Source organism: Phodopus roborovskii, unplaced genomic scaffold, assembly GCF_943737965.1.
Source record: "Phodopus roborovskii unplaced genomic scaffold, PHOROB, whole genome shotgun sequence".
Lineage (NCBI taxonomy): Eukaryota > Metazoa > Chordata > Mammalia > Rodentia > Cricetidae > Phodopus > Phodopus roborovskii.
Genome location: NW_026125052.1, coordinates 33,407,814 through 33,434,018, shown reverse-complemented (window position 1 = coordinate 33,434,018; position 26,205 = coordinate 33,407,814). Strand labels below are relative to the sequence as shown.

Here is a 26,205-nt window from a genome sequence, read left to right as displayed (position 1 = left end):
GTGTTCATGGTGTTCTGTTTTTTTTTTTTTTTTCAGCCCAAAGTGACAGGGGTTGAGACCCACAGGTTGAGAACTGCTGCTGTGGGACATTTTCTTAATTAGTGATTGATGGGGAGAGCCCAGCCCACTGTAGGCGGGGCTATCCCTGGGCTGGTGGCCTTGGGTTCTATGAAAAAGCAAGCTGTGAGGAACAAGACAGGAAGCAGCAGTCCCCCATGGGCCCTGCACCAGCCCCTGCCTCCAGGTACCTGTCCTGCTTGAGTTCCTGTCCTGACTTCTTTGATGGTGAACTATGACGCGGACAAACCCTTTCCTTTCTAAGTTGTTTTTGGTCATGGTGTTTCACTGCAGCAATAAAAACCGAAACTAAGACTCAGAGTTTTGTGTATCCCGGCCTGTGCAGCTGAGGATGGGTACGGCAACTGCCCGAGTGTCTATCTGATGATGTCCATCACTTTGTTTGCATCTTATTAAGGGCTGTGCCTAACCCAGGGGTTTATAGTTTGGGTCTTACATGTAGGCACAGTTCACTCTGGTTACTTGTTGATGAGGTGTGAGGCTGTTTCTTTGAAATGTCTCTGCCGAATAGGACTGTTCCCACACCTTTGCTGGAAATCATGGAACCTGCCCTGCGGCTGTCTCTGGGCTCTCTACTCTATTGATCTACGTGTCTGTCCATGCTCTAGTCCCACACATCCTGATTACTAACTGGACAGTCTTGAAACTGGGTTGTTCTATCGCGCAGTTTCTAATTTTTGGAGTTTCATTGCTTTTTTTCCATATTTTAAGCGCTTCATTTTTTGTTAAAACAGTTTTACGGGGACTTTGATCAAGGCTACACTGATTTAAGTGGCCATGTAGGGAGGCCCAGCACCTGTATGCCATTGAGCCTCCACCTACGAACACAACCTCTCTCATTTCTTTTACAGTGTTGTAATTTTCAGTATTTTCAAATATCACTTAAGTTACACTTCAATTTCTACTTGCTTCTGATAGAGATACAGGTGATTTTGTAGCATATCTCTGTATATGGCAAGTGTACTGAACTCAACTCATCCCAGCAGCATTTTGCAGGCTGGGACTTCCCATGAAGACAGGGATGTCTGAGGGGTGGAGACAGCTTCATTTCACCTTCCTGACCTCAATTTTTGTTTTTATAGGGACTCATAGAGACCATCTATAATTGATTTTTATATATTATTTTATATATTATATTGCATCTTAAACAAAGCAATGGTTTGAAGAGAATGGTGGCCCAAGATGTAGCCATTCAGCCATCTTATATTTTAATGCTTGTTTGAAGTGCTTTTCAGAGCACTTACTTGGGCAACAGCTGACAAATAATTAATAATATAAGGTGCTCTCAGTTGTCAACACGTAGGAGATGGTCTTCTGCAGGTTTGGGGCCATTAGCTTGGGTACAAATCTAGTCTTGATACATCTTGTATTGTGTCTAAGGCAGAGTAAGACCCAGGGGCAGAGTAAACCGCCACTGTCCCCGGAAGGCTAAATCACCAAGCATGGCCAAGGATAGGTGTGAGCACATTCCCCACGAGGGAGCTAGACAATGGTGACATATGATGCTGGCAAATTCTAGGTAGAATTCTGACTGTGTTTCCTTTGGGAAGACAGAAGGAAAGCAAGCCGGCCTCTTTAGCTCTTCTTTTGTTTTGTTCTGTTTAAGACAGGGTGTCTCTACGTATGTAACCCTCTTATGCTGAAACTCACTCTGTAGACAAGGCTGGCCCACAGAGATCCTCTTGTCTCTGATTTCAGAGTGGTGGGATTAAAGGTGTGCAACACCAAGGGCTCTTCTGCCTTAACGGTTACCATGACAACTCTTTGGTGTCACCCTCCAACATCTAGCAAGGTATGAAGGAAGCCACAGAAATCAAAGGTAAGGCTGAATGTGACTGAGCTCTGCCCAAGCCACACCCCTGCAAATCCTGGCCTTTTTGCTCAGGTCACAGCTGGGCTAACAGACCCTATCGAGCCAAGATGGGGACAGGATTGGGGCTCTGTGTCACCAGGAAGGGACGCCTGAGCAAGGCGAGAGCAGCACAAGGGCTCCAGCTCCAGCTGAGAGCACCAAGGGCGTGGGAGCCGCGTGCTGCGGCCCCACCGTGGCACGGAGCGCAGCACTCACCTTCATGACTGGCTGGGCAAAGTAGCGGACGCTCCAGTCACAGAAGCCAGTCTGTAGCGTGGCACAAGTGAAACTTCTGTGTCCTGTAGCATCGTCTGCATCATCTGTGGCCTTGGGGTGTTTGAGAAAGAGCAGAATCAGGAGGAAACGTTTTAGCCTCTCCTACTGACTTGAGTTCTGACACAGGGCGGGTCTCCCTACGTAGCCCAGTCTGGCTCGAAGTCCTGATCTTCCCGCCTCAGGCCCCTGAATGTCAGGACCGTATGTCCCTGGCACTCCAAAGGATGTGTAACTTATGACAAAGGCACCGTGAGCAATGCTGTGACAGATGGCCACTCCGCCCTCTCCTCGTCTGTAATACAGAGCCAGTGGCCGCCTTCTACCTCAGCATTCTCAGTGCTGGGGTTCCAGGTGTGTGTCACTGCTGCAAGCTGTGGCCCCTTCTTTATTCCCCACACGACAAGTGAGCCACGGCAGCCTCCACTGCTGAGAGACACCTGAATTCTCTCTCTGTTGGGCAGTGGCTAACAGGATGTGGCTCATGCGTGGCTCTGGAGCCTAGGGCAGCAGGACATTCCTCTCTCCTGAACCACTGTTTCCAGCTTAGTTAAGGCACGTGTGTCTGCTTGTATGGAGCAACCGAATGCTTACAGGAATAACAAACAAGCCATCTGGAACAAGCATCGCAGAGCAGTGGCCACATCCAGTGGAGACACAATGCAATTTACCCACATGCTTAACGTGAGCCATGGAGTGGCCCACATAAGGCAACCCAGAAGGAGGAGCTGCAGAAAGACCAGACCTGCAGACAGGGGCTGCGGCCCTGGTGCCACTGTGCCTCCAAGGCTCTCAAAGGCAGTATCTGGCAGCAGGCCACAGGGACAGAATGATCCCAAACAGGAATGTCAGGGAAACAAAGCCCTCAGCAGCCTGTCCTGACACTGAGCACTTACTGGTCACGAGGGGCTGCGAAACAGCTCGTCTTTGTACCTGGTCAGGGCCTTTGTCAAACATCTTCCGTGTCCGAGGGAACTGGTGGGAGTGAGGGGTGTACTGTGCCCCCGTGGGGCCCGCAGTTCCCGGGCGGCTGGGGGGCAGGTCACGGTTGACAGGCTGCTTGGCTACATCATTGGTCAGGCTGCAGCTGCTGGTGCTAGACGCTGGCGGGGAGCCTCTGCGGGTACGAGAAGGGTGGACAGCATGCGGTACTGAGGGACCACTCTCCCCCAGAGCTGTCTCCACTGCCTGGCCTGCCACTAGCTGACTAAGTAGGATTGCCCTTGCTGGGTGCTCCTGGCAGGTGCTGAGAAGCATCCTTCACCAGGCAGGAGTGAGGACAAGATAACATAATCAGAGCCGTGTGCCCAGTCAGTCACACCGCTTCCTGAGAAGAAACCGGTGTGTCAGTGGAGAGCCAACCCCATCGCTCACCTACAGAGAACCCAGGTCCTAGGAAAAAATGTATGGCAAAAGGCATAGAAATCAGGCATCATTTGATGTTTCCTGTCATGCTGCGTGTTGTTGGCATAGGGAAGAAGTTTAGAAAGGTGTGTGTGCGCGCGCGTGCATGTGGTGTGTCTGTGTATGCGCGCGCATGCGTGTGCGTTTAAGGGAGAGAGAAGAGGGGAGGGGAAACAAGTACCTGGCCGCCATGTGATGTCTGGGACCCCGCTACAGTGCAGAGGGGCTTAGCAACCCACTTACCCCACTTGGTGGATGTACATGCCCTTGTTGGTTGGGCTGGCTGGGGCCGACTGGGTGAGAGAGGATGTGTCAAGGATTCGCTGGGGCCGGGCGTTCACTGTCGCCTGCAAGAGCAAAGAAGGAAGGACATGGCGGTCAGATGGTAACTACCTATCCGAAGTTATAAAGCTTCAGATTTCGGTGAGAGCCATGGCTGGTTCTGTGTCGTTTCAAATGCAGAAAGGCTTGTTTGTTTTTTTGTGGAGGAAACCTCCCCAGGTGAGACACTCCCAAAGGTGACACCTAGGAATAGTGCTGCTCTTGGAGGCTTCCAGAAATCACCCAGCACAGCCTGTGAGGCTCAGGCTGGGGAGTGATCCCCAGAGAGCTCTAGGAGCTGGGATGTGAACTGCCCAAGGCTCCTTCCCTACAGCAAGCCCACGGGGGCCAGTCCTCGGCCCTCCCCCATCCTACTGGCCTCTCATCTCAGAGCCACGAGGTGACCTACCCAGGTGTGGTGAGGGTCAGAAAGTGCTGCTGTGCGACTGGAGCACTGACTCACCAGACAGTCCAGAACTGTGGCTGCTGGACAGCGACAATGTCCTGCACCCTGAGGGGTCCGTGAAAACCAAGGGGCCGGAGAGGTAGGTAACCCATGCAGTTTGGCTCTCCTCAGGACAAACCACTCCTGAAGGCCTGCTGTAATTGTCTTAACCCCATCACGGGGTTAGGGTTGCCACCCTGGACTTACAATCTAGGGCAGTGGTTCCCAGCCTCCCTGATGCTACAACCCTTTAATACGGTATTGTGGTGACCCGCAGCCACAAAATTACTTCATTGCTACTTGATAACTGCAATTTTGCTACTGTTATGAATCATAATGTAAACACTTTTGGAGATAGGTTTGCCAAAGGGGTCACGACCCACAGGCTGAGAACCACTGGTCTAGGGGAAGACATGACCTTGGTGTGTTTTGCTTCTGTGACTCAGATGGGAAGGACGATCACCACAGGTTCTGTGCACACCTCCCTCAAACATGTGCAGGGTCTCGGCTTTGATGCCGGAAGCTTCCCATGAGCCCGAGGAGCAGCACTTAGGCTGGTGCTTTGGGTAGTGTAGGCAGGATTGCCAACTGTCTGTCAACACCACCCATGCCAAGGTGGCTGCAGGCCCCTCTTCAAAGCTGAGAAGACTGAATGTGTGGAAGTCAGAGCCTCAGCCTCAGACTTGGTAGTGAATGTCCCCACCAAGCCGCACAGGTCTGGGCAGGGCACGTTGGAAGTGCTCCCCTAAATGACAGAGTGGCAGTGGGAAGCTGGGTGACAAGTAGAAACAGAGTTTACTCTGCCCTCAGGCTGGCCTCAAACTCATGGTTCTCCTGCTCCACCCCGAGATGTGGAACATGTTTAATAGAACACATTTTTTATTTTTATTTTTTTTTGTGCCTTAGGCTGTCTTTGAACTCACTATCTAGCTGAAGATAGCTTTAAACTTCTGACCCTCCATCTCCCTAGTGTTGGGATTACAGCCTTGCACAACCACTCCTGGTTTTATGTGGTTCTGGGGAAGGAGCTATGGGTTTGGGTGTGCCAGGTGAGCAAGCATTCTGCTAGCAGACACATCCCCAGCCCAGCGGAACTTTCAGGGCTTCGGAATATGCCCCTCTGAGAACCAGTCTCGTTCCTGGGGCTCTATGACAGACACTTCAGTTTCCAGAGTGCCTGTCTGCACATGTCCTGTGGACGGGGTGGCTCCTGGCACCCAGAGGCTGCATCTTAGGCGAGCTTATGTCTCTCCTGACACCAGTATCTGAGCAGCTACGCTTGGAGTTGCATTTCCATTCTCCTCCATCCTTGGTAAAGGAGAAGGCAGAGAACAAGGAGCCATCGGAGGGAGCCACAGCTGGCTCCTTAGGGTCATTACTTCCTTTCTACTTTGTGTGGTTTGAGTTCCCGGGAGAAGTATGGATGTGAAATCAGGCTGCACCTGTGAAGCGGCGCAGATTCTTTCAAACATAGCTATAAGTAGTAGCAACTTCTACATTTGAATGTAGAATTCCAGGGGGCAATCCACAGTAATAATGCCATTTTGACTCTGATGAGCAAAAAATTTGGCTTCAGAGTTAAATAATGCAAAATAGGTTCATTTCTTTATAAAGTGAAATACAATATCTTTAGTTTCTAGAGAAGTAAGGCATCTTTTAAAATTAAGATTATGACAAACAAAAAGAATTTCCATAATGTTTATGTTCCAGAATTCTTCAGCAGTGTGTATTCTCAACGCACACGCACACCCTCCAGGGCAGCCAACACTGCTCACTGTGATCCTTGCTGTGCTGTGTCTCCAGATGGTGGCATGTCTGTCACTGAGGCCAAATTCTCCCTTGCTGGGTGGGGTTTGGGCTTCCCCACATACTACTGCCCTGAGAGTGCTCGGCTGTCTTTTAGGGGCTGTAGCTCACTACTACGGCAGGCAGGTGGTAGACAGGAGGGTGCCACTTTACAGCAGAGAGCATGGGCACTCCCAGCTCAGAGCTGCGTTCGTCAAACACAAGCCCAAGCCCAGGGGCCAACACCAAGACTATTGTCTGCACCACTGAACTCACGGTAGTGAAATTCAACAGCAGGTACCAGGATTACAGTGTTAAAGAATTCAGGCACAGTACCTGTAAGGGCAAATACATCAATGTATGGAAAATAAATGCCGAGAGCTGAGTCCGCACTTGCCATGACCAACACACTGCAGACATGGGCCCAACCTGGTAAAAGTATCCTCAGTGCAGCTTGTGTAAGTGTGGCCATGGTCAGGCGTCTCCAAGAACACAGAATAAAGCACCAGGCACCTTTGTGTAAGAGAGCTGTGATGTGGGAATGGAACTGCTTACAAACTTAGCACACGCTACAGAGACATACTGTCCACATGAAGTTTTAGGATGACTTCAAATACATACAAACATACATGACACAGGGTTTCTCTGTGTAGCCTGGCTGTCCTGTCCTGGGAACTCACTTTGTAGACCAAGCTGGCCTTAAACTCAGAGACATGGACACAGACCACACAGATGCACACACACACACACACACACACACACACACACACACACACAGACACCCACACACAGATGCACACACACACACACACACACAGACACCCACACACACACACACACAGATGCACACACACACACACTGCACTAGTTGGGCGATGCTGGAGCATATGTATAGGCAGTGGCAGGGACAGCCCTCCCTAAGCAGCAGCAGCAGATGTGGCTCTTGCAGGCTCTGCTGCTGTTGTAGAGACAAGGGAAGTCCCTCCTCTAGTCAGACTCTCCACCTTCCTTTTTTCTCTTCTTCTTCCCTGTTTTCCTCTTGCTCGTCTTCCCTTGGTCTCAAACTGTAGTATATAACAGATACATACTGTAATGAATGTTTAATTTTCTATCAAACACTATTTTTTTTTTTTTTTTTTGTGAGACTGGGTTTCTCTGTGTAGCTTTGCAGACCAGGCTGCCCTTGAACTCACAGAGATCCACCTGCCTTGCTTCCTGAGTGCTGGGACTAAAGGCGTTTACTACCACCACCCGGCCAAAACGATGATTTACTTAAACAATATTTAACTTTCATTAAACAATAAAACCTGCAGTTTTCCATTAGCCAGTGACTGGTATTGGCAAACTGTCCATCGAGGGTGGGCATCTCTGCAATGGGTCACATATAGGAACAAAGGCTGGGAAGCTCATGGTGGAGACAGGTTAGGAAGTGAGTGAGGCTGCATCTCCCTTGGAGGAGGCCAAGTCAGTCTGGATGGAACAAGCCAGGCTGCCCCAGGCTGGGCACGCTCAACACATGGAATTTCTGAGCAGGAGAACAGTAACAGTATGATTTACCCCTGTACCTTAAGTGTGACCTCACCTTGAGTCTAGAACCCAGAGTGTACTCTGGTATTGACAGAGAGACACCGCCTTGTAAAGGTGGGCACAGGGAGGAGCTGGCTGAGGAAGCAGCGGCTGCATTCAGCCAGACGATTCCAATCAGCTAAGGAGAAGACAGAACTAGATGCACAGAACACATCTCCTGTGAACACGCCTTCAGCTGTGGGAGCGGCTGCTTCAGACAGCACCAGGACAGGCACCTGTACCTCAATGGGAATAAACCTAGCAAGTCACCCTTGGGGACAACTCCCCAGTATGATGGGGTCAGCCAAGGGTTGAACACCAAGCAGGGCGACGTTTTCTCTATGTTCCTTGCAGCTTTTCTGCATGCTCAAAATTTCATGAAAAAGTTATAGGAATTTTTATTTATAATGACTTCCAGCTTGCTCCAGGTATGAGAGCTGAACTGCCTAACTTTAATAAACAATTAGACGACACCGAACACCTCAGTCACTACATGCCCCTCAGAGATGGAAAACTATCCCGGCTTCTGGGGACAAGACGCTTCCAGCCAGTATCCACTGCAGGGTCCAGAGCTCTAGGGCTGAAAGAACAATCAAGACCCAGGAAGGAGGTGCAGGGGGAGGAGGTGGGATTTGCAGGGAAGAGTACAAGGCGTTTCCAAGGCCACAGGGAGGTCTCTTGAACCTCTGACATTCTTCAGTGAGTGGGATGAGGGCCCACAGGCTGGGAAAGGATTAGGTCAGATCCCCAGAGCTCTTAGAAAGGAATGGGAAGAAGCCATATCCCCAAAGAAGACTATGCTAGTCTACCCAAACAATGAGAACAAGAAAACTCAAAACAGAAAAGTAAAAAAGAGCAGCTAGGTCAAGTGGGAAGAAAAACATCGCAGAAAACCAGTGAGTACAAACGCCCACAGCTTTCAACATGGGCCCTGGAGATGGCAGAGAGGACATCGCTACAGCTTATACAGACATGGAGGTCACGTTAACATTGGCAGCACTGACACCCGAAGTTAAAATGCAAGTAAAGTTCAGGATATACCATGAAGCTCTAAGTTCAAAATGCTTGCTCAACTCCTTCCTTCCATCCGTCTGTCCATCCGTCCATCCAATTTTTGGTTTTTCAACACAGAAGATTTCTCTGTGTTGCCTTGGCTGTCATAGAACGTGCTCTGTAGACCAGGCTGGTCTTGGACTCAGAGATCAGCCTGCCTCTGCTTCCCAAGTGCTGAGATTAAAGGTGTGCACAACCATCGCTGGCTTCTATTTGTTTTTTAAGCTACAATACAGGCCTGAATGTCCCTGTTTGAATATTCATAAGGGAAGCAGAAATGTGAGAGGGTGAGTGACAGTCTCCCATGCACATACCTTGTAAGCAATGCTGTTGAGGACTTTCATGGCCAAATCAGAAACATCTGGATAGGGATCAGCGGCTAGATGCAGTAAGACTCTCCAAATTTGAGTGTAAACACTATTGAAAGAAACTCCTAGGAAAGAGAAATACATATTTCAGTGGCAAGTTAACTCCTGGTGCATAGACAGGCTTGTGAGGTAGCTTGTTTTCTGTATACGCCATGCTGTCGGGAGGCAGCATTAGAGCTGGAGTAACACGGGAGCTTCCCTGTTAGCTGTTCAGTGTGATAACCTGATTTCAACTCCCAGAACCCAAATGGGGACCTGACTCCCTCTGAGTGCTACATGCATTCCATGGTACACTTGTATACACGCATGCATTCATGCACACAGTTTAAAAGGTTTCATCTTTTGTTGCTTTTTTTTTTTTTTTTGAATCAGGGTCTCCCTATGTATCTTGGCTGGCCTGGGATTCACTATGTAGATTAGGCTGGCTTTGAATTTGCAGAGGGCCACCTGCCTCTGTCTTCCATGTGCTGGGATTAAAGGCATGCACCACCATGCTGGCAGGGTTTATCTTTTGAGGTTGGGTCTTTCTAAAGGAAAATGGCTGGAAACAGTCAGGTTTGCACCTGGATAACTATACTGGTTGGAGAATACTACCACTTCCCATGCTTATTTCCTCTCATGTTCTAGGTACCCAGATGACACCATGGACTACAGCACACAGTTTATGTGGGATGTAAGGTTCTGTCCACAGTGCATTTTACACTGTGTATGCCTGTGACTTGTTGGGCTCCTCTTGTCCACTCCCTATGCTGGCACTGTTCTAAGTCCCTAGGAAGTCACAAGGTGCATATATATACTGTCATCACAGTCTTGTGCTGCAAAGCCAGGCAAGACAGGGCTCCTGAGACCCAGACACGTCATTATCCAGGATGAAGGGAAGAAAAGGCGTACTCCCCAAGGACCTTAGTGGAAGCTGCCCCATCCCATGTAACTCCTCAGTAATCTTAAAGATGGCATTGCTCCTAGCACGAGAGGGAATGAAGGTAAGGTCCAGTGAGGATTCATGCCCGGCTGCAAAGGGAAGTGTGTGAAGGTACATGCTGGACCAGCAAGCCAGGCCACTTCAAGGTCACAGGGATGCCCTAGGGAGGTGCACAGTGCAGATGGCTTTTCAGAGGAGCAGGTCTGCCCCCTCAGCAGGGGAGCAGAGTGGGGCAAGGGATGATGGGAGCTACAGGGATGATGGGAGACACCAAGCCTTTGGAGAGGCACAGACAAAACCCGAGACCCCTGCAAGGGGCAGCCTAACTCAGAAACCCAAGGGCGATGTGTCAGGCCTGCTAGGTCAGGGAGCCTGCTAGGAGCAAGGGCTACTCCACGCTGGGACAGAGGGGACCTTAGAAGAGGGCATCAGCTGAGAAGTGGCTGCCCAGAGAATAAAGGGGCTGAGCGCGGGGCTTGTGTCCTTGCTTGACTGTCAGCACTGGGGACAGCCAGCTTCACAGGGGGGTGGAAGACACTGCTATGGACAGCGCCATCCCGTGCTGCAGGGTAAATCTAACAGTTTGATTGCTGCAAAAGGTGTTCTTACTCGACACCAGCAAGACAGATTCACGGAACATTTCAAACAAGCCCTGACCCCATGTCCCCTGCTTACAAACTGGAGCAAATGCCCCGTGTTTATGAAAGAGTCTGAGAGTTAGCCAGGCTGTCAGGGGACTCAGTGTCACTCACTGAGCTTCATGAATGCATTCAAGTTCAGAGTCAGACTGATGAGGAATCGCGGAATGAGGCTCACTGAGTGCATGACTTCAACACAGGTGTACACCCCTAATGACTGCACACTCACGATGTCCCTTCCACCAATCCTGGGCTGTGTAGGGTGAAGCCTGAGCCACGGCATCAAGAGGCTGCAGAAACCAAGAGGACTTCCTCTCAGCTCCTGAGTGCATGGTTTCCCTGTCTAGGTGACTGAAATGTTACTCCCTATCACCGAGCACCTGAGTCTTACGAAAGGCATTTAAAAATATTTAATTTTAAAAATGGGTATGTAAGGGTACCGTGTGCATGCAAGATCCCAGAGCTCTGGAGAGGCATCAAGATCCCCTGGAACCAGAGTTCCACATGGTTGTGACCTGCTGTGTTATGTGGGTGCCGGGAACCGAACCTAGACCTTCTGCAACAGCAGCAAGCACTCTTAGCCATTAAGCCAGGTCTTCAGCCTCCGAGAAAGGCATCTCTTTAGGGTGCAGACAGACTGTGACTGTGGAAACAGAATATGGGCATGAAACACTCACAGGTCCTAAGACCTTCAGTACTGGCTCTGTCCAGGTAGGCGTATGTACCTGGACACTGAGGCCTGTGGTAAATTTGGATGTGGTAAACTGAAACAATACACAAACCCACTGTAGTTGGGCTGAGCAGTGGCAGGGACAATCCAATTCTAGTAGTGGCCCACTCACTGCATGCTCTCTCGTGTTGTTATAGCTCAGAAGCAGAAGACCAGCTTCACAACTTAAACTCCACAGTTCCAAACAGTAGGCTAGACTCACGACTAACGTCTAAGAAAACTAGTAAACCAGCCCAGGAGTTCTCTGGGCAAATGTGCTCAGATCCATTTCCAGCTCTGGGTATGGGGTTGTCAGGTATCAGCTGCTCCTCTGAGTGTACTAGAGACAAGTTCCCCACTGATGACATTCAAGGAGATGTCATGTGTTTTGCAAGAAGCTTCACCTGAGAGAAACAGGTAACCGGCCCCGCTGATGGAGCTGGCAGCCCTTCTCCAGCCGACAGGGAGTGCTCACAGACTTACTAGTGCTTTCAGGCTCCCTTCAGAGGAGTGACACACTGGAAGCAGCTTCTTGTAAAGCTCAGTCGCCATGTGACACAGAGCTGGAAAGGGACGTGATGCTGATATGAACCCGTGTGACTCAGATGTCGGTCAGTCACAGACAGGGAAGAGGATGGGAGGAAGTGGAGGGGGGAGGGGGGCGGGGACAGAACATGACAAATGGGGTCTCTGCGTAGCCCATCTGTCAATTTAATGATGGAACATGCACACACAGCTGGAGATCCTAAATTGAACGGGACAGGTAGGGCACAGGTGAGGTCCCAGAGCCCTTGGTTGGCCTCATGTGCTGGAGTGACAGACACAGACTCCCGTGAGGAGTTGTTTAGAACCAGGAACCCCATAGAGTATCCGCCAGAAAGGCTGAACAGTGTGCAGGACACAGAGGAAGGGAGCCACTTGTAAATAGTACTGTTTAGTTTAGAACACCTTTTCAATTACTGGGCTGACTCTTTGGATCTTGAGTTCCATATAGCACTGGTCAGGACACAACAGAGAACACAAACAACCTCTCAGTTTTATCACTGTTGGACTGTGATGCAGAGTACAATTTTTTTTTTTAGTGGAAAGCAAAGATTTCACACCTTGCCTTGATTTGCCAGGAGTGACTCTGGCTCCCTGACCAGTGGATTGCCCTATTTTGACATCTGTCATTTCCCAAACACAGCCTGCCACCCTCACACAGGGATCAGGGCCCATGCTGACTAAGGTAAGGACACTGGGTCCTGTCTCAAAGCAGAGCAGGAGCTGGGCCTGCCCTACAGCTTGCCACTAGCTGAGCCCTGGAAGGGCTAAGGATCTATTTTGATGTCTAGACTATAAGACGTGATGTTTTAGAATTGATTTTCAGGGAAATGGCCACAACTTTCCAAAGAGCGTATGACGAAAGGCAGTCTCTCAGAGCTCTGCAGCTGCGTGTGAACCTCAATGCTTGCTGGTGAGAGGAGCTCCACAGAACATGAGGCTGTAGTACTGACTGACCTGGGGCAGAGTGAGGTCAGGTCCTCTGATGATCCGGGAATGGCCAAGGCTTCTACAGTCTTTAGAAACACAGGTCCAAGGCTACAGTGGTGGTGATGGGTGTGCGTGCGTGCGCGTCTGGGTGTACGTACCTGCGTGTGTGCGTGCATGCATGCGTGTGTCTGTTCCCATGCCCTGCATCTGTCCTTTCTTGTGCTCCCTGTCTTGGTACTTCAGAGTAAGTCCTGAGTCCTGATGGAACCTCTGGGGGAATTATGTTGAACCATTGCTCTGGCCTCCCCTACCCATGTGGCTGTAACTGAGCCTCCAGTTTTGCTGGTCTTTCTAGATGACCCTCAGCATCTTCATATGACCCACTAAGCTTTGGCTTCAACCAAGGCTTTTCTGGAAAGAAGAATTCAGTTCATTGGTTGTTGGATCTCCATTCTGAATGTGTTCAATTCCCTTGGTCACTTCACCCCATGGTGCTGGGGACAAAGCAGGACCAGCGTGTGCTAGGTGAGCAATCTAACACCGAGCTTGTGTGCCCAGCACTTTCTTCAGAAAGTCCCTGCTGGGTTTCTTTCAGCCAGGGCAGATCGCAGTGTGCCCCCTCACTGGACCACTGCTGTGGGCTGGGGTGTGAAAATCTCTTTGTGCTTCCTGACCCCTTGACAGGAGGTGAACAAGGAAGAGCAGGGAAAAGCAGGCGCCTGACGGCTGGCTGGCGCTTTCATGCTGACTGACCAGTACCCACGGGGCCTGAGGGGTCTTCAGGGTAAGAGACAGCTTACTCTTGGCTGCTGTTCTCTCCCTAGGATCTAAACTCTGCTACACTGGAGCACACACCAGGGCAGGGCTCTGGGCAGCACCAAGGGCGAGGATGAGGGCAGCTCTGTGGTTCTGCTGTTCCTCTGTCCTCAGTATCAGCTCTACCTTGGACTGGTTACCATGGTGATGCATTTAAAGCGTGCTATAAAATGTCACTGCTCAGCGGAGTTGTAAAAACCCTGGTCTCGTCCTCTGCGGCTCCCAGTGCCTTTGAAGTGAGGCCATACCCTTCCTCACAAGTCTCCACACAGAAATTCTCTTGGCACCAGTCTCTGATGAAGGTGCAGCTGACAGGGAAGGCAGAGTGTACACAGTGAGGAACTCCTCCCTGGGGGTGGGCTTTGGCAGGGAGTAGAGTCTTTGCGGTCAGGGTTCAAAGTGACACGGGCCTAGGTTTTGCGCACAGTGGGCGTCACTGCCAAGGGGTAAGGAGGCTTCTGTCAGCCGGGCCATTCACCGTCTCCAGCCTCTACCCACTCTGTGCTGACCTACTTCCACGGGTGGGTATCAGGAACCCCGGGAACAAGCTGGAAGGCAGGACAGGCAAGGCTGCTGGCTGTACACATCAGTGGAAACAACCCTCGGGACAGCAAGACTGCTCAGTCAGCAGAAAGGGCTTCCGGTGTAAGCCTGAGTAGCTGAGTTCAACCCCAGAACCCATGGGAGAGCAGGAGGAAAGAACTGGCTCCAAAAAGAACTGTGACCTCCACATGTATGCCATGGCATGTAGATGCCTACCAACACACACATTCAACAACAACAACAATAACAACAACAACATTTTAAAGAAAAAAGCAGCTCTTCAGAAATTTGATAATAAAAATGGCAGCCATGTGTCTTGATGCAGCTGGGTCAGGTATACCAGAGAAACAACCACTACTCTGTCAAGTAGGGCAATGTCCTAGCAAGAGCTCTGAGCTCCGGGGAAGGGGGGCAGAGAAGCATCAAGTCTCACAGGGCTAGAGTCAGCTTGGGGTGCACACGGTAGAGCTGCCCATCTGAGACCGTCAGTGAGGGGAGGCGTGAGCGTCTGCAGGCTACACTTTCCAGGAAGTACAGCCTCTCCTGGCATTGGAGAACCTCCCATGGTTCACAGGCAGGAGCATGGCACAGGGACAGAGAGGCCAGAAAAAGGAAGGGGCGATGAGGGGACCCATGGAGGGTGACGAGGGTAGAGACCCGTGCTCCCTCTGCCCCGGGTCCTCCTGTGTCCGGTGACCACGGAGCCAGACAGCAGGTCACCACACGGAGCAGAGCTGGGATGAACAGGGTAGGGCATCTGGAAGGGAGCCGCTTTGTGACAACAGGTGTGAATGCGTGCTCTAGGCTGCCATGGTTTTGAGAACCCTTTTGCAATATTCAGAGAGAGGGGATAAAGAGATTGCTGTTCTTTGGTTGAAATGAAGAAGAAATTGCCTTTACACAGGCAAGTGTTGCCAGTAATGAGTTTCTGCACGTTATGAATCTTAAACACTGCGTAAACTCTGAGGTCTCCAGCAGGTGTGTGCACCACCACACTGAACAGGGAGAGGGCCGGCAGGAAGGAAGTGTGTGCACCACCACACTGAACAGGACAGGGCCGGCAGGAAGGAAGGCTACCATTTCCTTTTCCTCCCAAACTCTACTCCCTTTGAAACTTTCCCCCTCAAATTTTGGTTTTTTCTTTCATGCCTGCATGTATACCTGTGTACATGGATGTACCTGGTACCTGCAAAGGCCAGAAGAGGGGATTAGATCCCTGGGAACTGGAGCTACAGTTATAAGCCACTACGTGTGTGCTGGGAATCAAACCCAGGTCCTTTGCAAGAGCAGCCAGTGCCTTTAACTGCTGAGCCCTCTCTCTAGCTGCACCTCCACGCAATTTTCCAAGACTGAATGACATACAGATAACTTGTTTTACACACACACACACACACACACACACACACACACACACACACAGTGTCACCACATAGACACCAGCTTCTAAGGGGGTGGGTAGGGCGGGTAAAGCAGACACACCATATGCGGTGACCCCAACAAAACATGACTCCTCAACCCTTCATCTCCAGGATCAGGCACAGCTGGTATTCATGTACCAGAGCAGGAGACAGGCTGAGCTGCCCCGTGGCGAGGCTCTGTGTCCTCGCTGTTGAGCCTAAGGAAGATTCTAGGGCCCTAGGCTATACTGTACATGTCACACAGGGTCCCACCAACATGAACTACCTGAAGTGTGGTTTGCTTAGGGCTTACAATTTAATTCCCAAGTCTGAGAATGAGCACAGGTGTACAGCAGGAAACTCAGTAGCTAATTCTCATTTCCTGTGTGACAGTCAAGTCCAGGGACTGCCACTCATGGCAGAATTAGAGAGAACTCTGCCCATCAAACCCCGATTTCTAGGCAGTGAAGGGTCAAGCAGCCAGGTGTGGTGCAGCTTCAGCAGGTGGGCACTGAGGGCCCTTCAGGGAGAGCCACACCCTCTGCCTTGCCCTCCCACTGCTTACCGTGGGGCTCCCTTGGGCACTAGGGGAGTGAACATCACCTCTGGCTTTGCCCACCAGAAAACTGGTGCACCCACTTCATCCTTTCTTGTGGTAAGCAGGAGCCTGAGCTGAGCTGAGTGCTACACTGCTAGGCTAGCACACAGGAGGGGTGCAAAGACAGACAGATGGACAAAGCCGGCGAGCTCACACATCCCTGGACCAGCCTGAAAAAATACCATCCCATCGCAAAAATGTTCTTCTCACTTCTTCAAGTGAGCTCATCCCTACTCTTCTGCATCCAATGGAGATATGCTGGCTCATTTATCTGACCAAATACAGATGTGTGCTGTTTGCGGTAGAGCAAGCCCTTGGCACCAGCAGGAAGGGTGAGGATGGGGACTCACCTATGAGGGAGTTGAGTGCCGAGTAGGAACTCACACGACGCATCTTGTCGATGGTCTCAAAGGACAGGATGTACTCCTCATTCTCAGGGCTTCCCAAGGTGCTGCTGGCGCTGCTGCTGGTGCTGAGGTTCCCAGGGGAGAAGGCCACCGAGCTGCCCGCTGGTCAGGAAATGACAGGCAGGAGGTCAGGGCCTTACAGTAATGGCCTGTCCGACTGAAATATGATCTTTCTTCACACTGGGCACATGCATACACACACATGACCATACTAATGGTTCCCTGGAAGGGACCCTGAACAGTAAGCCCTGGCCTCACTGAAGGAGGTCAACAGTGTGGCCCTGGCTGACCTGGGTGCTGAACCAGGTCTCTGCTATGTCCATGTCTGGGAGGAAGACTCTGACTCAGGGACAGTTAGCCAGTTGTCATGCTGGTACACAGGACACCAGGGCCTATGTTCTGCAGGGTAGGGTCAAGGCGCACAGAAGCATTCTAGAGAAACGTCTTGTAAAGAGCACACTGAACCTTCCCACCCAAATACCGCTATCTGGCATCTTACATTCTTCTGTCAAGCTCAGATTCTGTAAGGATTTGTTCAGGTTCCTGGCTGTAGTGACAGCTCTGATGTTCCCATAGGAGCTCACGGAACGGAGTCTGGGGGTGCACGGGCTGTCTCGAACAGGGGTTAAGCTGCCCCCCTCTAGGAAAGATGGAGAAAGGAAAGGGTTACAATGGGTTTCAGGACGGGGGCATGAAGCCATGGCAACAGAGACAGCCGGTGTTACTGGGACGAAGGTGAGTTTAGAAGGGCCTTCATGTCACTCACGGGTGTGAGTGTGGTTTCAGTGGGACAAAGATACTGTCTGCAGCCATGAGAGTACTAGATCACGAGATGGCGTGGACCGCAAAGGCAATGGTAGCTCTGAGGCTATCCTAGGTGACTGTGGCACAGGCGGCAGCACAGCGATGCCCGGCAGCCTGGGCCCGGCACGACTCCAGCCTGCTGGCAGCTGCTCCTCCACCTGACTGGCTGTTTCCGCCCAGCGAGTTCAGGCTCCATCTCCTTCCCGACCGAGGGAAAGGAGGAATGCTTCGCTACTGATCACGAGTCTCTACCGTGGTCTGGAGGGAGGGGGATGAAACAGTCTCTGCCGTGGAAGATGACTACAAGTGTGAGAGGAGGCGCTTTGTAACATGGCTCAGGGAACACGAGGCCAAAGCAGCGTGATCCAATTACTCATCACAGGCAGACAGCTAATGTACTTTTCAGTGACCCTACTGCAGAAGGTGCCATCTTTCAAGATGTCCCCAAATTCGAAGTCAAAGGACGGTGAGAAGGAAGGAAAGGAGATAGAGGGTCAGCATGGCCCCTGTCCTGGACTTGCCCGAGACAACAGGACTGCCCAAAGCAGTATCAGAAACGCATGCTCAGACCTGGCTTCCCCGTGTGCCGCTGTACCTGTAGCTGCTGGAGAAGGCAAGGGGTAGTTCTTTTCCTCTTCCATGAACTGCAGGGCTACAGTGCAGAAATTGCTCTCATACTGGACTACAAGGTGACTCAGGGCCACCACCAGCTCCTATTGAGAGGGAGAAGGAACAATTACGTCCATGGAGGCAGGAAACGCTGGACAGCAAGGCTCACTCAGCTTTACAACCCAGGAAAGGGAAGTTCAGAGGAGGGGGGGGGGGCTGTGAATGGTGTCCTCAGATGTCATTGCCTCAGTCTGTTCTCCCACGGCTAGGCAGCAATTATCAACCCAAGGCTTTCTGAAGCCACACTGTGAATTCCACACCCCTGGAGTATTTTAAAATTAGGCCCAGACTGCCTTTCTGAAGCCACTCCAGGTGGGTCAGGATGCCCCTGGTGACTCAGTCCCCACTACAAGCAGGGTCCTGTCCTGTGACATGCTCTAGGACTCCCAGTCACCCTCTGAAGCAGCTTCCATCCAAGTCTGGCTTGTCTGTACACTCAGACTACGTAGATGGGCTGCCATTAACCTCTACATCCAGAGTCCAGGACAAGGGAGCACTTGCAAGACAAGCTCAGGAACGGATAAACACATGCAGAGAGGAATACTTCCTTTCCCACGCTGTCCACCTGGGAACATCTGCTAACCCTCACGACAGTCCCAGAGCCTGACACACTACTGTCACACAACATTGCAGGCCACTGAGCATCACACAGTCCCCAGTGACCAAGAGAGGTGCACTGGAACCTTCTAGAATTAACGGCTGGGCTCCTCAAAGGGACATCAAGGGACCACCAGCAGAAGCAGACGCAGGCGCAGTGGGGACCCCAGGACACATTCCAGTGGGCGTCAGAGCCACCCTTCTCCTTATCCAGGTCTCCAGACATTTCAGTCACCATCATTTCTATTTCTAAATTATTTTCGGAAAGGAGAAAGCTTTCTACACTTTGGAAATAATCTTAACAGAAAATTGAAAACATTGATCCTTTGCTTTTATCAGCTGTTTCCACTTGGGAGAACTGACGGGGAAGAGCTGGGTAAGGCTGAAGGAAGCAGGTGCAGAAATATTGTTGACCAGGAGGCTGGAGAAGTAAGTAACAGAGCCAGTGCCGATGACACTGCTCTGTGTTTTAAACACAGGGTCTTATGCTGCAGCCTCAGCTGGCCCGGAACTCACTGTGTAGCCTACATTGGCCTAAAATGAGATCTGTCTGCCTCTGCCTCCCAAGTGCCGGGGTTAGAGGGTGTGCCACCGTGCCTGGCTGCTCATTATACATTCTAAAGATCTCATAGGAGGTTGAAGAATGGGAGTGACCTGGGTCAGTGTGAGAAGTGCCCAGACATGTGCGTGCCCCCAACACGTGTTGGGAAAGCAGCTGCGTTTAGAGCATGTCACTCTCAAGTTAGCTACACATTTGTAGCTACTCTCTAGAAATTTAATCCAAAGCCATGCCTGACCTCCCATGGGCTCATCATCAATGGAACCAAACATTGGCTACTCTTCCAGAGGACCCAGGCTCAATTCCCAGCACCACATGACGGCTCACAGCTGTCTGTGACTCCAGTTCCAGGGGACCTGACGCCCTCACACAGACACACATGCGGGCGAAACACCAACGCACATAACAAAAAAAGCTGGGCGGTGGTGGCAAACACCTTTATCCAGCACTTGGGAGGCAGAGGCAGGCAGATGTCTGATTTTGAGGCCAGCCTGGTTTACAAAGTAAGTTCCATGACAGCCAGGGCTACACAGAGAAAACCCTCTCTAAAAAACAAACAACAAACAGCCACAAAGAAAAGAGATGCCGAGCAAGAAGCCAGTGGCTGCAGTGGCGCAGGCGCCCATGGTCACCGCAGGCAGTTAGCCTGTCTGCCCTTCTGGTCTATATCTCCGCTCTAGAGCAGCTTCCAGGTTCGCCAGCGCATCTCCCTTGCTGGCTGGGGAGGGTGGGGGACGTCTTCTTATGGAGCAGAGAAGTAAGGCAAGTGAAAAGGAGAGCAAGGGCACAGACTCACTGCTCGGCAGGGACCTAGCACCATGCACCTGTGCCCGGCAGGGAGAAGGCTGCTCTGTAAAGACACTAGCAGACCTGGCCAGCTCTGTGCCCTCGTGTGAAAGACACAAGCAAAGGCACACTCCGAAAAGAGTTGCGCAGCCATTTAAGATCAAGTGAGGCCCCCGCCTCAACGAGCTGGCGCTCATACCTTCCGGACCATGGGGCTCCCGTCATTGATCAGCTGGGCCAGCACCATGGCCACATTGTGGTCGATGGTGGTAGAGTGGTCGGTCCTCTCAGCAGAGTTCCCCACAAAGGTGCCAAGGGCAAACACAGCTGCACATCGGACCTGCAGGGCAGAAGAGAGGCAATTAGAGACCCACCCACGGCTGTCCTGTCTGCCATCTGCATTTCTGCCGAGGCTGTCTGCAAGTTAATTCAATTCAGTTCACATAAGTTCAGCTCAATTCAATTTCACAAACACTTATTGCACGATGCTCCAGGCCCAGAGCTACACTGGTATTGACAAGCAGAAAGAGTGTGTGTGTGTGTGTGTGTGTGTGTGTGTGTGTGTAGGGGGGGTAGCCCAGGAGCCAAAGGCGGAGGCAGTGTAGTCCCAGCTCAGGGATGAGCAGGCTGTGGAGGAGGGAACAGTTTCTTCTGGAGTCTGTAGCCTGGCTTGTACAGTGGACTTTTGATTATAGTGTTGACGCAGAAAAGGGTGTTCTGGAGAAGACTGGCCCAGAGCTGACCTGGGGGAAGGAAGCTCACTGGGCTGAACCATGAAAGGGAGGAGTGCAGCCATGGATGGGAAAAGTGGAGAAGGTATGGGCTAAACGGAAACCAGGAAGGGTAAAGTCCCCACGGTTCAGAGGCAGTAAGGGAACAGCTCGGCCTCCAAGGCCATGTGACCTTAGGGAAAGAAGCTGACCCTGGAGAGCCAGTGTCCTCCTCTCTAAGATGAGCGACAGGAAGCATCCGACACAGAGCTGGACACCAGCTCAACAGTGTGCAAACAACCCCCACTCGCCAGAAGAGAAAGGTGGCTGTGGGGTAGTCGGCGGGGTGAAACAATGTCAGTAAGGCCAGAGGCTGCCCGAAGCTACAGACTGCTCTACAGTGGGAAGACGTGGACTCTGTCCCCAGGCTCTGAGTGGTGAGCGCTGCATCTAGAGCGCCACACACGGGGACCCAGTTAGGGTGTGGCTGCTTCAAGTCTGTGCACCCTAAACTCCTTTCAGTCTACATTATATAATCAAAAGTTCGAGACCAGCCAGCTCTGTTACTAGTAGTGGCTGAGTCTCAGAGGAAGCTAGCCTTGAGGGTAGAGAAAAGCAAGCCTGTCTTCCAGTAGAAAAGGGAAACAAAACCAAAAACCAAGAAACCAAAACACCCATGTCACCAAGAAAAACTCACTGGACTATTTATGTGCAGACTTGTGTGCATATTAAGAACGGCCTTGTGGCCGGCCACGGCGGCCTTTAATCTCAGCATTCAGGAACAGGCAGGTGGGTCTCTGTGAGCTGGAGGCCAGGACTACACTGTCCACCTAGTGGACAGTCTCTCACAGGCACTTGGACCCTTGGCTTGTTAACACACACAGTGGTCATTTCTGCAAACGACAGCAGGGTCTCCTACTCTCACCAAGACTCAGTCTATAACTGGGTCTCCCCACTTCAAAGAATGGTTTTGTTAGCTGTGTGGTGAGTGTCCTAGTGGCCTGGGATGTCGTCTGAACCTCCGATGTTCTACCTCCCAGAATGAAGTAGCGGGCCTGCCACAAACAACTGTGCAAGCGACACACACCTGTGTTCCCAGCAAGAGGCCACGTCAGAAACATGGCAGGCAACGTGCCACGTGCATCTGCAACTCAGGGAAAACCAGCAGATGCTCAGCTCTGTGTGTGATTAGCAGGAAGCAAGCCAGAGGGAAGTTCCAGAATGGACATCCTCAACCCTGAAGACCGCGTTTGCTGCCCTAAGCAGAGCTTAGCCACCCTTCCCTCGCCATTGTGCATGTCTTCAGAGCACTAGGGCTTCCTTCCCTCTGCACCGTCTTAGCTGAGAAACCAGGTCCTGACAAGGCCTCCTCTCCAGGGCTCCACAGTACTTCTGACACCATGGCGGCCTGCTGTGGTCTCTCCTTCAGCAGAGTGAGGCCCCTGAAAGTCCACACTCTCCCTGTCACGGGTCTAGTCGTACCAGAGACATAGACGGGCACAGACTAAGTATCAAAGAGTCTCGAGTTACCCTGTGGCATGATCCATGTCCACTGTGGTCTCCCTGATGTGTGACAAAAGTGGGTAGGCTGCCATGACCTCGCGTGTATGTGTGTGTGTCTGCCTGCCTGCCTGCCTGATAGCCTGGCCCTGGTCCACAGGATGTATACAGTTTACTATGAGTGAAAAATTAAATGTGTGACTTTGTAGCAAGGTCCCAGTAGCCTATCTTGGGACCTGTGCAGATTCTGGGTGCACAGTTACGTTTGAGTATAGGCAGGGCTCTGAACACATGACCTCTTTACAAACAGAACCCTGGTGGGACTGCTGGTGTGTAAAGCACCTACCATTCTTTCACCCAACTAGGAAGCTGATTTTCCAAGGACAGCTCACCTCAGGGATGGGGTCAGAGAGGAGGCTGTAGAGCTTCTCGTGGGCGCTGTCTCTCACCCCACACCACCTCGCAGAGTCGAAATTCTGCCAGATCCTTCCCAGGCAAATGGCCACCCACTGGCGCAGCAAGGGGTGTGGGTCACTGAGCTGCTCCAGGCAGATGGCGATCAGGTTCCCCTGCAGGCAGGCTTCCTGGACACAGGAGACAGATGAGTGGTCCTCGGCCCTTGTACCCAGGGCCAGGGCAGCCCGACTAGGTTGACAATGCCTTGCTCAACCACACAATACTACACCGTCTCACTGTAAACCCTGCCAATTCAGATTGGCCCTGCAGCAGTGCGCTGACCCTGCCTACTGCTAGGATCCGAAGGTCCTCTCTGTACATGTGGCTTCCGCTGCAGCCCTGCCCTAGACTACATTTCAGACACGTCACTTTTCTGCATCCCTGGGCTTCGGTGGCTGGAGAGGCCATGCTACTTACTTGCCCCGTTGTGTAGCTGTTGACGATTACAGCAAGAATGAAAGCCGTCATGGTCCTATGTTCAGCCTGGAAAACAAAACAGCATGGCTGTGCACCTTCACAGCAGACTCACCTCCTCTGAGCGCTGTGCGCCGCTGTCTTCAGCCCTCGCCTAATGTAATGAGAGCAGTGTGCAGGGTGCTGAGGCACTCCCAAAGGCCTGCACGCAGACTGCCTTCTCCTTTGGGTGCTGAAGCCACGGAACACGCCCGGGCTGCTCCGCCATCTTCTGTCAAGGCAGGTGAAGTGATTTGTGGCACTAATGGGTCTGGAAGGCCCGACATCAGGCTCTCCCCTCTGTGCAGCCCCAGGAAGCCCGGGTCCTGAGTCGGAACACTGGTATAAGTTCAATGCAGCACTCTTTTGTCTGTCTATTGAGACAGGGTTTCTCTGTGTAGCCCTGGCTGTTCCTAAAGCTCAAATCAAATCCACAGACCATGCTGGCATCCAACTCACAGAGATGCGCCTGCCTCTGCCTCCTGATTAAAGCACACCAGCAGGCCTGGCTGAATGTAGCAGTCTGCTTCATTCAGTTCAGGTCTTCTACTGAGCAGGTCCATTTTCACTGGAGTTTCTTCTTGTCTGTGTGGAAAGCCAGCAGCCCACTGTGACTTCTCCAAGTGTGTTCCTGTCCACACGCACACTGACAGTCTTCCCCTGGGCTCCTCTGGGGTTGCTCCAGACTCTTGGCATTTCTTCACCCCAATATCCCTCCTTACCCCTGACCATCCAATTGACAATCATCTACCTTTATAACGCCAGCGTCTTGGGTATTGTCCTTGCTTCTTTTCTATGGCACTGTCTACCGAGTTCACTGTAACAGAGACCAGGCCACCACCTTCCAGGGTTAGAAGCGCCAAGCTATCATTCTGTCATAAAATGTCTGCTCAGCAGGGAACTCTAGCGACTGCTCGAGGGCCACACGCCATCCTTTGCCTGTCACTGCTACGAGCCACCACTGCAGCTGCTGTCTGCCCTTCCTGGGTTCTGGAATGCTGTGGGGATTTCCTGTACGCTTCTGGTACTTGTTGCTCCGACTGAGTTGTGTCTGTGTGAATTTATCTTTATTTAATTGTTCCAGGGTTCACTGCGCATTTCTCTCTTCAGTTCGCCAAGTGTTCCAGCCACGCTCTGTTCAGATTTGACCCTCCTGCACCTCACTTGCAGCGTTCTGGAATGGCGCAGCAACAGTGGCCACCCTCACCCACACCCTTTCCCATGCCTCTGCTGCCTTCTCAGGGCCGCCTTCCCTGATTCTCTTCCTGGCTGCGTCTGCTCTGAGTCATCACCTCTGGTTTTCTTGGAGTTTCTGAGGAAAACATAGTGGCTGACAGGTATGAATGAACCAAACTGCCTTAGCCAGCCCACCTCAACACCCCGCCTGCATGTGCCTCAGACTCTTTTCCAGGGTTCTCATTTGTGTGCTGGGGTTAGCTAAAACAAACAAACAGCCAGAGGAAGAATTCACACATGAAGATCTAATAGGCACCATCTCAGAGTGCACAGATGCTGTGGTACTTAAATATCTGGCAAGCAGGCCGTATGAAAGAGTGGCTGAGGATGGCTGTTCTGTTTACATTACTATGCTTAACAGAGGGAGGGAGGGAGGGACTAAAGAGCCGATGGTAAAGATTTGAGAAAACTACTGTATATTCCATTCATGCTGCCTGATTTTTTTTAAAAAAACAATTAACTATGACAAAAAGTCTGTATGAAATTCAAATTTTCAAACAATCTCTTCCTTCCTCCAGTAAAGCATGTCAACACCTTGTCCTGGTAAGGGGCCTTCAGGGCACCCGAGGCACCAGACTGTAGACATACACGTGTTTATTCATCTTCTGTCCAGGGTGCAGGTTTTAGGTAACGGAGAAGCCACTGCTGGGCAGACAGGAAGACCAGATTCCCACTCGAGGCAGGAGGGAATGCAGCAGTGTGCGCACCGAGTGGCTGCTCCTGTGTAACTAACTGTGTAGGGCGCCTCTCTACCCGGCCTTCAGACGCGAATGGCAACACCTAGCGTGTGAGTGCAGAGAGACAATCCCAGGTGTCTGAGAGAGAGAGAAATGAGTCCTTACTGGCATGTATGGGTCTGCCAAGACGGAAAGGAAGTACTTGTGGCCGTTGTCCTTCACGAGGTCAGCCTGGCAGGACTGGGGGAAAAAGGAGACAGAGAGAGGCCGTGAGTTGCAGGGACCGGTGGGCCGCGTCCGTGTCACGGCTTCTTATGAAGCAAGGCACGCAGACATGCTGGGAACACTCCACTACTGTGCGTCTCTCCTTGCAAGCCCAGAGTTCTCTGGAAAGGGCTCTAGTTGCTGCCCTCGGGGAAGAGGCGGACTCCTACAACTCTCGGAGGAAAGCAAACCACTGCTGGGCTGCTGGTGGCTAGTCTAGGGACTGTGGTCTCTACCCACGCCCTCCCTTCTGTACTCAGTCCAGGCTCCTCCCTCTCAGGGTTCCATTTCTGTCCAGGTTCATCAGCCTGGCAGAAATGAAGATACTCTGCTGTTCATTTCTTTATTTTTATATAACTGAGTATTTTGCTTTACGACTGATTTTATTAAGTATGAATGTACAACACATGTAGTTAACGTAGACACCTACCGGGTGCTGAGATCCTTTTCTCAGACCCTGCCCACTTCTCAGGTCCCTTCTCCCATCTCAGACTCCTCCCTTTCATGCCCACCTGTCAAGCTCATGCCTGCCCGACTCCTTCCTCCCCGACTCAGGCTTCCCCTTCCTCTCTAGTGTCCGCTTTGTCTGGGCCCCCTCCTCTCCCTTCCGGATGAGGATGCTCAACAGTAGTCTTGTTTCTGTAGTGCTGCTACCTGCTGAGGCTTTTGGGGACTTTTTTTTGGGGGGGGGGCTTGTTTGGCTCCATGCCCATACGTTTTAATGGGAATCTCTTAGAGACCTCCATTCCAAAGAAAAGAGAGCACTCCGAGTGCTAGAGAAGCCACCAAACATGCAGCCCTCTCTAGGGAAGTTGGCCACACAGTTCCATCTGTGCGGCCACCATG

The 26,205-nt window shown here is 51.5% G+C and overlaps 1 protein-coding gene across 1 annotated transcript in view; it reads right to left on the bottom strand.

Moving 5' to 3' along the window:
• The window catches only part of Rptor (regulatory associated protein of MTOR complex 1), a 228,170-nt gene that overhangs the window by 15,708 nt on the left and 186,257 nt on the right, over positions 1-26,205 (bottom strand). Inside the window, exons 14-24 of the mRNA XM_051181740.1 lie at positions 25,261-25,335; positions 23,147-23,212; positions 22,666-22,857; positions 20,263-20,403; positions 18,048-18,165; positions 17,148-17,288; positions 16,592-16,750; positions 9,092-9,210; positions 3,851-3,954; positions 3,137-3,320; positions 2,147-2,257 (exon numbers count right to left, since the gene is read on the bottom strand). Coding sequence (XP_051037697.1) covers positions 2,147-2,257; positions 3,137-3,320; positions 3,851-3,954; positions 9,092-9,210; positions 16,592-16,750; positions 17,148-17,288; positions 18,048-18,165; positions 20,263-20,403; positions 22,666-22,857; positions 23,147-23,212; positions 25,261-25,335 — 1,410 coding nt within the window. The remainder of the gene's footprint in view (positions 1-2,146; positions 2,258-3,136; positions 3,321-3,850; positions 3,955-9,091; positions 9,211-16,591; positions 16,751-17,147; positions 17,289-18,047; positions 18,166-20,262; positions 20,404-22,665; positions 22,858-23,146; positions 23,213-25,260; positions 25,336-26,205) is intronic.